This window comes from Mytilus trossulus, chromosome 8, assembly GCF_036588685.1.
Source record: "Mytilus trossulus isolate FHL-02 chromosome 8, PNRI_Mtr1.1.1.hap1, whole genome shotgun sequence".
NCBI classification, from domain to species: Eukaryota; Metazoa; Mollusca; class Bivalvia; order Mytilida; family Mytilidae; genus Mytilus; species Mytilus trossulus.
The window spans coordinates 38836354-38849817 of NC_086380.1; the positions used below are offsets into that span (position 1 = coordinate 38836354).

Here is a 13464-nt window from a genome sequence, read left to right on the forward strand (position 1 = left end):
CTAATTTGGCATTAAAATTAGAGATATTATACCATAGGGACTATGTGTACTAAGTTTCAAATTGTTTGGACTTCAACTTCATCAAAAACTACCTTAATCAACAACTTTAACCTGAAGCAGGACAAAGGGACAGACGAACGGAAAGACGAAAAGAGGCACAGACCAGAAAACATAATGCCCCTCTACTATTGTAGGTGGGGCATAAAATCAATTTAGGCAAACATCAACCAACAACTTCCACTGAATTAAAGTCTGACTTTGGACAGGCACATATAGAATCTTCCCTTTTAACCTAGGGCAGTGAGTGGTGTAACAGCATAACAAGGAGCAAACTAGAAAGTTTAAAACTGACAATCTGAGTCCGTTAAAATTATATTTATACAATTTAAATGCAACTGCCACATGCATGGTTTGAAATCCCACACACAGCTAGTGAAACAGTTTTTAACAGTACTCTGGGAGTACAAATCAAGCATAAACATGTCAAATACTATTATTATACTGGACACAAAAAAGGAAAACACCTAATAAATTTATTCATTTTATCTTCTTTGAATGTTGTTATATAGTAGAACATATAAATAAGTAACACTTTTATATAATTTTAACTTCAATAAATATATACACAACAAAAATCTTTATATTGAAGGTGTAAATCAAGTCAAATTAATGTTTATTTTTCAATTGTTTTGCAAATATTGAGAGTTTTATGAAGAAACATCTTGCAAACACTGACATTGTAAAATACAAAAACTTTTGTACATTACAGGATTTAAAAGAAATGAAAATAATTACAAACACATTACAATGTATCAACCTTATACACAAATATTTAATACATCAATATAATCAAGTTTTTGAACATCAAACTTATAGAATTATTGTTCTTTACAGCTTTCATTTTACTGTTATATAGTTTTGAATATCAGCACAACCATACAATACTAAGAATTAGTTTTATTTGCAATAACAATGATGTATCGAAAGGTGAAAATCTTTAATCTTGAACATAATTTATTGAAACTAATAGTCATTAAAAAATAATTCCAGATACATAAATAGCATCGGGATATTATTACAACAGTCACAGAAAATTATAATTTTTATTATCACATAATACTACAAGCTTGAAAGTCATATTTTAAAATAACATTAGTCAAATGTGACAAGATGGAATATCTAACAGATTTATCAATTAAATAACTGATATTGCACACTTCCCAATTAACATTAGGTACATTCAAAAGAAAGAAAGAAAAAAAAACCCACCCAAGCAAGTAGGTACTTCAGCAGTATATACAAACATAACTGCCTTAAAAGTTTACAGTATGTTAGAAACTAATATTTACATACATTTAGTGTCAATCAGCTAGTACAGAGACCTACAAATAACATATATACTGCTCCCACTAAGGAAATAACATGAACTTTAAATATCTAAATTCTAAAATTGAAATGTACATGATTCTATCCACAATGCATTCCATGTTTTTTTCACACACCAGCTGACAATGTCTTCCCGGTTGGCTGTAAATAAAAGAAAAACAAAGATCAAGCTAAGACTGTAAAGTATTTCAAAACATCACTTGTTTTTCCAGTTTTTAACATTTTTAACAATATATTTGGGGATAATTGTTTATACTGACAGTACTCTGAGCACAGTCTATAAATATACTATTAAAATGAATTATAAAATGCTATTTAGCCAATCAGAGTTAAGGTGTCCTAATTTTATCCCTTAAAAATTAATACTATTTGATTTCAATAAAATTGAGAATGGAAATGGGGAATGTATCAAAGAGAAAACAACCCGACCATAGAAAAAACAACAGCAGAAGGTCACCAAGAGGTCTAATACTACTTTTTGATAAATATTCCTAAAATAATGAAGTAGAGAAGTTCTCACTCGGACACACAAGTAGATTTAGGTTACTCATAAATGCATAAAGCAACCAATAACAATCATAAAACACATAAAAACACGTTTTTGAATTTAGCCAATTTGTCATAGAACAAGCACCCCTTTTTTATTTATTGATCATATGTTGAACTTTAAATGAACATTACCTTTATAAAGACATGAGAGGGTAACATTTTCTGTACTATAGGATCTATTGTCCCTGGATATCTAACCATGTTGACAGCAAGTTTTGGTAGCAGCAGATGTCCAGCCATTAAAGGGAATAAGTTGTACATCAAATTGTATGGCTTTCCTGGTAAGACTCGGAAGTGAATCTATAATATTTTGAAAATACAAATACTATTATATTGTGGATTCATTAATTTTTGTTGATATGCAGAAAATCTCTTTTTTGTGGTGTGCCATACAATTATATAGAAATTGTGTACTTCGTTGAATTTTTGAATATGTGAGTCATCTATAACCCTGAAATCAATGTTCATTGGTATCCCACAAATAACAATGAATCCACTGTTTTGTGTTGAAGGGAAGCACCTTTTAGAATGTTCACAGAAAGTCTTAAAATCATCCTTAATACCTTTTTAGAATTGCTTTTAAGATGTCTTAATAGTGTCTGCAAAGATTTAGAATTGAAATGAAGTACAGTACTGTAACATTAAAAAGACAGCACGCTACAAACATGTCAAATGTTCATCAACTTGTCCGTTAACTTTTCTTATTGATAGACAATTATAATAGTAGAAGCAGAATGATAAATGTATTTCGTTCAATTTTTTTTACTTAAATAAGGCCTTTAGTTTTCTCGTTTGAATTGTTTTACATTGTCTTATCGGGGCCTTTTATAGCTGACTATGCAGTATGGGCTTTGCTCATTGTTGAAGGCCGTACAGTGACCTATAGTTGTTAATATTTGTATCATTTTGGTCTTTTGTGGATAGTTGTTTCATTGGCAATCATACCACATCTTCTTTTTTAAATTATCAAAGTTGTACAAAATCGAACATGTAAAATGTTGTTTGTTTATAGTTAACACATGTTTGGTTAATTATAAAAAGGTCGGTTCGATTGGGATATTGAGTTCATGCACAAGTGAACTCAGGTGGTTTAAATTCATTCAAGCCATTGCAGTCAAAATGTACAATAGCATTTTGCAAAATAAATAATATTATCAATCATATTATTTATTTTCAGATTTGTGGACCACAAGTATGGGGAAACCATTACAAGAGGCTTAATAGCTATATATACATGTATATATATGAACTTTCGACAATATTATACTCATATTTATAATAAATATAATAAAATGTGCGCTTGTCTCTGCAAGTGGCATCTCCCATGTAAGAGTTTGTGGTTATTTAATAAATATTTTATGTTAGTTTGAGTTACAAATTAGAATTTAAGGCTTATGACAGCTTTTACTTGAGCCCTAGACCTTCATTGTAATAAAATTTGACCGTAATTTATAACATGATGAAAACAGTATGAATAGACTTAAATTTCTGTTCCATAACACAGTAGCCATTTTGATGAATATATTTGTTTGAAAATGATTAAATTAGTACAAACAAGAAAATGTACAAAGTAATATCACACTATCATTTACTATCTTCAGTGGATCCAAAAATTGGGTTAAAACTTGAATTTGGCATTAAAATTAGAAAGATCGCATCACAGGAAATATGAATACTAAGTTTCAATTTGATTGGACAACAACTTCATTACAAACTACCTTGACCAAAACTTTAATATGAAGCTGGACAGACAGATGAACAAATAGATGGACCGAAAAACATAATGCCCCTAGGTATTGTATAAAAATGTATAGCAGCATACTATTTATTCATGGAGATCATATCTAATTTTTTTTACAATTGTGCTTCAACTGATATCATACTTTTATAATGATTTACCTGCTTGTTACCAGAAAACATAAAGTTATCATTAGGTTCCATGGAAACTTCCATTTCCTGTGGATAGGAGGTCCTATTGTGTATGACATAACAGAGAGGGAGCAGTTGTTTCACACTACCATATGCTGGTAGTCGTAGATCTACTGATATTGGAATGTGTTCTATGTTGACTACAGGTAAAGGAAAGGAAGTTGTTACAAATGGTAGCTCCACATCGCTGTCCCAATTTCTATGAACGAAACAAAGATAAATTAGTTTCAGTTTCATAATAGTCCATGAAAGTTTGACATAAAGTCATAGATGTTTAACATTTTTTCAGCTAAAAATAAAAATAAGAAAATGTGACAAGAATGCAAATGAGACAACTTTCCACCAGAGACAAAATATATAGAAATACAAAATTAATAAAATAAACTTTTTGTAAATGTTAAATGCAAAGAAATAATTTTATCAATATAGAAAAGCAATATAATTTTTTTTGGGGAGTTAAATGTTGATTGTCTATATAACATGTATAAATGTTATATCAAAGATATCATAAATCATTGTACCTTCTCCATGAAACAGTGTAGGTTCCTAGTGATGTTGAGGTCTGTGATGTTGATTTGGTTATCAAACAAAAACACTCAGTTGCACATTCTTTCTTGTTTAAACACACTGTAAAATACAAAAGATTTTTTTTATAATTTCATTTCATTTCCATTTAAAAAAAAGTATGAATATTCATATAATCAATTTTAAGAACTTTAAGATGGTACAAGTAGAAATAATGAATATATAAATAATATTTTTTTACCCTCTAACAAAATTCAAATGAATAAAGCTATTTGTTATCCTTTTTTTTATTTGAGAAAGAATAAATCAGAACAGAATAGTGACTATACCTCCTTGAATCTGTGAAACTGTTTCCTCATCTGTACTCTGTATGTTTGTAGGCTAAAAATAAAATAAGTTCATATCTATTATATCCAAAAATTCATTTACGAAGTAATAATTTACAATTCTTTATCAAACAGCAGTCCATATTACACACACAAAAAGTACACAAAAACATAGAGAAACCTAAATATGTGTCTATGGCGTACCATCACATTTCCATGTGTAGCTTTGTCAAAACCTTAATATTGCATATTTACTAACAAGAATGTGTGTTCAAAAGAGAAAATTACATTTGCATGCTCATCTAGTCATATTTCCATGTCCTTTATTCACAAATCAAAAACCCTAATTCAACATTCATTTAAAAACTTCTTGGCGTAAAGAACGTGTACTTTGTAACAAGTTATTTAATTTCATGGTAGATTAGCTTTTTATCTAACTTCTCTACAAGGCACCTTAAAAAACTGAATAATAAATTGTGTGCCTACTTTAACTGTTCAAAATTCAATGTAAACTAGAACACACCCGCGAAATCGCGGACATATATAGCTTGTGAAATGTAGTAGGATGATTTTTTGTTAAAGATATTATGTATGGAGAATTTTAGAAAAGCCCTCTCCCTTTTTTCCAAAGTCCGATATTTGTTTCCTTTCTGTTAAATTTTATTATTTTCTTGTTTCTGGCCTTAGACCATAATTATTCTTCTCCTTTGCTACAATGCATCTTTTGGTAAAAGTCAAATTAAATAAAAAATTTCCACCCCTTCAAACATAAAATAAATGTAACTGTTTATATATAGATAGACCACTATTTATTTAGTCTAATAAAATATGCTTCTATGACAATCCATCAGTGTATTTTTTTTTCTTTGAAGAGCCTTATTAACATTCTTATTAACATGCCAATGGTCGAATATGAATCTTGTAAAATGATTAAGGATGACTAAGGCTAATTTGAGGTGTGGTTGGAGGGGTTCTGATCCTGAAATCCCGGGCATAAAAACATGAAATCCTGAGATGCAGAATTTAAAGAAATTCATATCTTGGGATCGAAAAATATATTCCCAGATCCTGTAAGGATCAATTCCAAAATCCTGAGCTTTGAAAAAATGGTCCTGTCTCCCTCTAATCTCTTCCCTACTTTCATTTTTGCCAAATCACTACTTTCACTTTCAAGAATAAATGTTTATGCCCCATTTATGGGCATTTTGCTTTCTAGTCTGTACATCTGTGAGTTTGTTAGTTCGTTCGTCCCTTCAGGTTAAAAGGAGTAGGTAAGGGCTGATTTCGGCCTCAATTTTCAAGTTCATCTGACGAAATATTTTAGACACTTTTTAAACACTTAAGTGTCTATTTCAATTGATTTAATTAGCTTATGTGAAAGATTTTAACTGATTAAGTCATTAAAAATGCTCCGATTCAAGCGTAAATATGAAAAATCTATCAAATTTGCCAAAAATCGTCACTTTTCAGATGGTTTTTGTCAAAAATGAAAGTGGCCGCATTTGTGTTCATCCTCAACCTTTATATATTTTATGTATTATCGTCAAATACAACTTGCATTTCAATATTATGAATGAACACGAATGCAGCCACTTTCATTTTAGACAAAAACCGTCTAAAATTTAACTAAAATGCTAGAATTTTGAAGATTTCAGTAATTTAGCAAGACTTTATGATGCTAGTACCCGATATATGTGCATTGTATTGTCAAAAACAGCCCATATTTATGCAGCAGAATCATTCTACTTTCCATAAAATAGCTTCATGATTACATTATTACAATTTTGTAAAACTGCTATATTTTGGGGCCAAAAAGGGGTCTTACTGAACCTACTCCTTTTTGGTCGAGGTAGTTTTTGATGAATTTATAGTCCATTCAATTCGAAACTTAGTCAATATAGTGCCTATGTAGCATCTGTGTACTATGGACGCATTTTTGTTTCCACATGTTTTACTTATTTTAATATATGCAATTGGTATGACCCAATAGTAAACATTTCAATGAAAACAGTAGACAGAATACAGAGAGTCTCTTTATATTAAAGAAGTATAATTGTAGCTTACATGTAGATAAACGCGAAAAATAATTGTCCTCTCTAAGGAGGTATAATAGTTGTGGTTCTTGCGATCTAAACACTATGATATTGAGAATGCTTTGATTGGCTTATTTATTTTTCCTTTTTTGTCATTTTTCTCCAAAAATAACTCAATCTGAATAATCATAAGAATGGATGACAAATGTGACTATGCATGAACCTATAGAGGCATGATGATTAATTTATCGTGGAAGGAAGAGAAGTGACACACAAAATGAGGTCTTCTCGTTTAATAGTATAGATATAGGAAGAATCATATTATGGTCACATCCTAAATGAAACATAAATCATTCTTACCATTTGAAGTTGACTAGATTTAAATTCTACAGGCCATGGTGAAGTACAGGTTAACTCCGGTAGTAAAATGAAAGGTTCTTCTGCTTGGATATTCTCTATTTCTTCAAACTACAATAAAAAAAACCCATAACAAATGATAAACAAAGCTGTACATTTGATACAGACATAGTTTATAGAAAAACATAATGTCATTGATTATTAGGCCTAAATTAAAATATTGTTTGTTTCCCCAATCCCGACCCTGCCAAGCCAGGTGACGGTAGGTAGGTAGGGAAATAACTTTATTTTCTAAAAAGCTTGAACATTATCAGACGATCCAGCAAGCGTGACAATCCAAAATGAATAAAATAATATTCAACTTAGTTTTGACAATAAAATTTTATGAGCAGCACCAATTTTGCAGGGTCGGTCGGGATTGGGGAAACAAACAATATTTTATTTTAGGCCTTACATATTAAATCTATCATAGGAATAGAAGATTGTGATGGTTTTGTCTGTCAGCTCAATCTCTACAAGAGGTCTTTCCAGCAACTTGTGGACTTTTATAGCTATGTAGGATGGGTTTTGCCAACTGTTGAAGGCCAATTGGTGACCTTTAGTTGTTAATTTTTGTGTCATTTTGTCTCTTGTGGAGCATTGGCTCATTGGCAATCATACCACATTTTCCTACTTTTATAAGTTAAAAAGACATTATGTGTATGGATAAACTTGATTCAAAACTTTAAATATACAGACAAATGCTAACTGAATCCAAAACACAATAAATAAATATTCGATGTCTATTAAATACCTGCTTTAATTTTCTACCTTTAAAATATTGGACTTAAACCTTTACATTATGTAGCCTGAAGAAAGTTCTTATTTATCAAGCGTTGAAACTGTTTAACATATAAGTTAACTTTAATACAAATTACTTACCTTCATAGACTGGAGTTTGACAGCTACATCAAACGGAGACACAGTTGTCACGGTAATAAACTCTTCTTTCTGACAAGAACATGTGATCTGTGCCTGTTTAGTTGGTACAGAGATAGAATATTCAACCTGTAAATAATAGATTATAAGGCTTAAAAACATGAAAAACTGTTTAGCTTGTAGATGTGTTGATGACCCTGCTATTTCTGCTCTTTGGTTGGTTGTTGTCTATTGACACATTTCCCCTTTTTCATTTTCAATTTTATGTAAACTTAATTAAATACAACTCAATTCTTGATTATCATTCAACATCTGATAATTCTGAAGTTATTCCATTAGGTTTTTATTAATGTGAATAACGTGATTGGGTAAACATCTAAAAAAAACAGCTTGCATTCTGCTAATTCATACATGTATTTATAAGTAGATTTTCCTGACATCACAATAACTAATCTCAATTTTTAGTTGGCAAAGTCAAAATGGTATTCCTGAATTTACAGTTTCATCATGTTTCAAAATAAGTAAATTGCCTATCCCCTCCTGGTGATGCCACTTAAATTTTTGTTGGTCCAATAATAGTCCATGTTGAAAATCTCATACTGTCAAAATTTTCAGAAATCATTGCAAGGTTTTTATTAATGCAAATAGTGGGACTGTGTGAGCATGGCAATAAGAACTTGCATTCTAACTTTGTCAGTGTATCTTTACAACTTTTGTCCCTCTGGAATTATATATTTTATATACTTTTATAAAAAAAACTCTGGAAGAATACTAGTTTGACATATTTTATTAACATGTCTCTGTTCATTAAAAAAATTCTGTTTGTATTTGTAGACTTCAAGTTAAAAGCCTGATTTTTTTGTGTTGCTCAATTAATGTCTGATTGGGTTATTGCCACTTCTCCTTTTTTCTTCTTCTCATATTTATCTGTCATTACTCAGCTCATCTATCTTTGATCAGGATAAAGTATTACATGTACTTTCAAAGTTGAAAGTCCAATAAGACACAATGATTGTGTCCATATGAAATAATAAGAGTGCAAACACTAAAATGTCTATCTTTCTTTACTATGTTGATAGTCCTAAATATAAAGCTTTACTACAACTATTACTGATCACATAAACTTAACATGATAAAGAAAATGAGGTCAAGTTCAGATAAACCCAATTGGAAATACCATTACACCTCACAATCATTCTGGAAAACGTATATGTTAGTTTTCTCATTTTGAATTGTATTACAGTTGTCATTTTTTTTTACAGCTGACTATGCAGTATGGATTTTGCTCATTGTTGAAGGCCATCGGGTGACCTATAGTTGTTAAAGGGTCACTAGCTGTCATGGTCACCGATTTGACTCAAATTCTCATATTTGATTTATAACAATGTAAAACATTTACCAAACAATTAAAAGTCTAAAATAAACAGTTTACAGAGCATGGGGTAGATAATATATAGGTTCGCTTCGTGTGTATTTTACTTCAGACGCCATCTAATTAACTATCGATTTGACCTCAGATGACCATATTAGGGATGTAAACATAAATTTAAATATGATTAGATTAAACCAACACGTGCAATTGGATTTCTATAGGTCTGTTTGAATTTATTTTATAGATTAAAATTAGATGTTTCTCATTGTTTTAACCGTATAAGAATGATTTTATGTGCATCGAATTAGTAATCAAATGATTTACTGTAGTTTCTCTTTCATTGTTGACATTATTTTTCTTTGAATAACCAGTACACGTACAGTGCATGCGTTGTCGATTTCTAGCTAGGGGTTAAATTGAAGTTCACATGAATACGGATTTAAAGAGGTTGACTCTTTCACTTGCAAGTGAAATAACACATTATCAATGTTTCTTAGCGTAATTTGACAAAATTTAACCTTTTTTGGTGCAAAAAGCGAAAGGTTTTTTCACTTTTTCACTTCCAGTATTGATTGAACAGAAATAAATCAAACTTTAGATTTTTATATATCTCGTAGCTAGTGCCCCTTTAAAGTCTGTGTCATTTGGTCTTTTGTGGAGAGTTGTCTCATTGGCAATCTTACCACATCTTCTTTTTTATATCTAAATATAGTTGACTTATTGCACATAGTATCTGAATAAAATATAAAATTGATCAATGAGCCATAAAAATGAGGTCAAGGTCAAATGAATCCTGTCAGATAGACATGTTTTTAAAACTTAAGATTAACCAATGAACCTTGAAATGAGGTCATGTATAGATAATAATTGCCAGAGAGACATTTACACCTTACAATCATTCCATACACCAAATATAGTTGATCTATTGCTTATAGTATAAGAAAAACAGACCAAACCAGATGTTCCGCAGGCAGCAGCTTTCTACCACCACAGAGGTCAAACCCTGAACAGTTGGGGCAAGTATGGACACAACATTCAAGCTGGATACAGCTCTGAATTTGGATTGTGATTAAATAGTTGACACAGCATAGGTTTCTGACACAGAATGAATGTGGTCTTATGAACTTAACTTTTTTTTTGCTTTTGAGCAATTAACTATGCTGTTGAATATTAATCCCCTCAAAAAAATTATTTGAAGAAATTTTCTTTTTAATATCTGATACCTGAAATGAGATAAATTGTAACCCCTCCCTCTCCAATTTGTTGTAACCTCCACTTTTCCTTATTCCAAAAATAATACCAATTCAAATTTCTATTGGAGTTTGCAACACTAACTACTCATTTAAATACTTCATAAAATATTAGAATATATAAAATGACATACAGTCAGGGTTAAAATTAGTATTAATTAATAGTTACCGGTACTTCTGAATTTATTTTTACAGCAAATCATCTGAAGATATTTATCATTTCTTAATACATAATTTTCAAGCAGTGTAAGGGAGGTAATGAAACATATATATAACAGTATTCTTTAAATGGAATTGGGATAACCTCCCTTACATTGCTTTTAAATTGTCTAAATTGTCTTTTAACCAGAAAAAAAACCTTGTGTATCTCCCTTTTTTGCCCCTATTTGCTAAATGATACGCCATAATTCCCATAACCATTCCTTTGAGGTATGAAAACTTGTGGTCTAATTCAAGAGAGATTTATACCTAAAACACAAGTTATTGACGGAAAAATACAAAAAAAATTCCTTATTTGCTTATTTTTTGGCCCCAAACTTATTGAAACCCCCCATGGAGCAAGAACATTAAAACTCAATTCCAGCCTTTCCTTTGTAGTAAGAAACCTTGTAGTATAATTTCAAAGAGATCCATACACTTAAACACAAGTTATTGTCAGTAAATAGTTATCAAAGGCACCAGGAAACTAGACTATGGCCCCTTATTCCTACATGTTCAGGGAAATTAACCCCAACCTAAAATCCAGCCTTCCCTTTGTTATATGGATCCTTGTGGTACAATGTCAGAGAGATCCATACAGTTAGTGAGTTACACACAAGTTATCCAGAAACTAGAAAAATGCTTGTTTTTGGCCCCTTTTTGGCCCTTATTTCCTATCCTGTTTGCCCCATAACCCTTAGAATAAATCACAGCCTTCTACTTATGGTATTAAACATTGTGCTACAATTTCAGAGCAATTGAAATACTTATACAAAACTTATTGTGTTGAAACTAGATAAATGCTTGTTTTGTAGTGCCTAATTCCTAAACCTTTGGGACCATAACCCCCAAAATCAATCCAAACCTTCCTTTTGTGGTTACCAACATTGTGTTAAAATTTTATTGATTTCTATTCACTTATACTAAAGTTATTATCCAGAAACCATCTGTCTTAGGACGACACTGACATAGACGACGACATTGTGATACCAATATACGACCAAATTTTTTAATAAAACCAAAAACTTAACACTGAGCAACGAACTGTAAAAATGAAGACAAGGTCAAAAAAGCATTCTGTGAGTAGTGCATAGGTATCTTTACGTCAAGTTTTCTGTGAAAGAAGTTGCATGCTCAACAAAAAGTCTTCATTTTTATTTTCACCTCGTAAAGAATGGTCCCATTCCTGAATTTTTTCTGATAATTACAGATTGATTTTTAGTATACCTCAATTCATATCTCAATTGGATCTGACATTCTGTGATTATTGAAAGAAAATTCTTCTCCCATTGAAATGGGTTATATAATGCAAAAATACAGCAATACATGTACAGTAATCCTTTAATTTAGTAAACAGACATGTAGGAGTACAACTGGACATGGTTGTGTGTTTTGCTCATTGCTCAAGACAGTACAGTGACCTAGCTGTTGACTTCTATGTCATTTAGTCTCTGGGGAAGAGTTGTCTCATTGGAAATGACACCACATTTTCTTATTTTTTCGTTAGTCTTTAAGCATCCAGGACTTCCCCTTAAAATATCTATTCATTTATAAAAGGGGTCCACTTTTTATCATCCAAAAACCACAAAGTGAATTTTGTAGACACCAGGAACTTCAACTCAAGGACAATAAAAATGGAAATCTAAACGTTTTAAGTAATTCAAAACATTCCAATATATTTCAATCAATTTTGAAAAGGGTATTCTCCACTTATCATCTGGAAACTGAACGTGTGATGGAAATAGGGCAGACAGATGAACTTAAGAACTCTTATGTACCCTGGACTCTGATAAGGGAGTGAAATACAGCAGGATTAACAAAACAATTTAAAAACATAATATTTTATATTACTTATGCAAATTTTAAAATGACAGTATTTATTAATTTTATGTAATTCTGGTGATTTTGTTTCATGTGTCTTTTAAAAAAAAAAAATGTTATATACATCTGTTGAATGATTTTATTGAAAACAAAGAGGCACTCAAGCTTTAGAATTCTTTCGTAATTATATTATGGCAGAAAATTCCAATATACTACATCTCTCTCTTGAAAGTGCCACAAGTTGCTGATTGTTTTTAAAACACAAACTACGAACAAAACAATATGCTCCTAATGCCTCTGACAGATCGACTTTTCTAGTACACATTCCGTCATAATCTAAAATTGTTAAACTTGTCCCAGACTCAACATGATCAATTACAATTATATTCCCAAAAGTTGTCGAGACCAGATCATAAGGTCTGGTACATTCTTTGTATTTCCACATCACTTTCCCTTTCTGACTCAAATCTATGACTTCATTTTGGTAAAGACAGGATAAGATTATATGCCCTTTTATGTTTTCTGTAATTCTGTATCTATTCATAGAAACATCCTCGCCCCAATTATATTGGCCTTCACACTTTAATTCTTGCATTCGTCTTCCATCTTTGGTTAAAAAAAGTAGGTTCGGTTGAATGGAACATGAGTTTCTGAAGTAGCTAATGTGTGGACAATCTTTCAGATAAAGTAAAGAAATCTTTCCACTTTCAGTTGCATGCAAAGCCAAAGGATAATTATTACTTTCTGGCAAGGTATATAGTACCTTTGATTCATCTTTTGAGTTTATCATCTTAACTGAA

General features: G+C 31.0%; 1 protein-coding gene across 1 annotated transcript in view; it reads right to left on the reverse strand.

Annotated features, from left to right (window-relative positions):
• Window positions 1-528: 528 nt before the first annotated feature.
• LOC134680926 (trafficking protein particle complex subunit 11-like) overlaps window positions 529-13464 on the reverse strand; it is a 48321-nt gene continuing 35385 nt past the window's right edge. The window contains exons 25-31 of the mRNA XM_063540238.1: window positions 8027-8152; window positions 7109-7216; window positions 4719-4770; window positions 4386-4491; window positions 3835-4063; window positions 2068-2235; window positions 529-1527 (exon numbers count right to left, since the gene is read on the reverse strand). Coding sequence (XP_063396308.1) covers window positions 1495-1527; window positions 2068-2235; window positions 3835-4063; window positions 4386-4491; window positions 4719-4770; window positions 7109-7216; window positions 8027-8152 — 822 coding nt within the window. The 3' untranslated portion in view covers window positions 529-1494. The remainder of the gene's footprint in view (window positions 1528-2067; window positions 2236-3834; window positions 4064-4385; window positions 4492-4718; window positions 4771-7108; window positions 7217-8026; window positions 8153-13464) is intronic.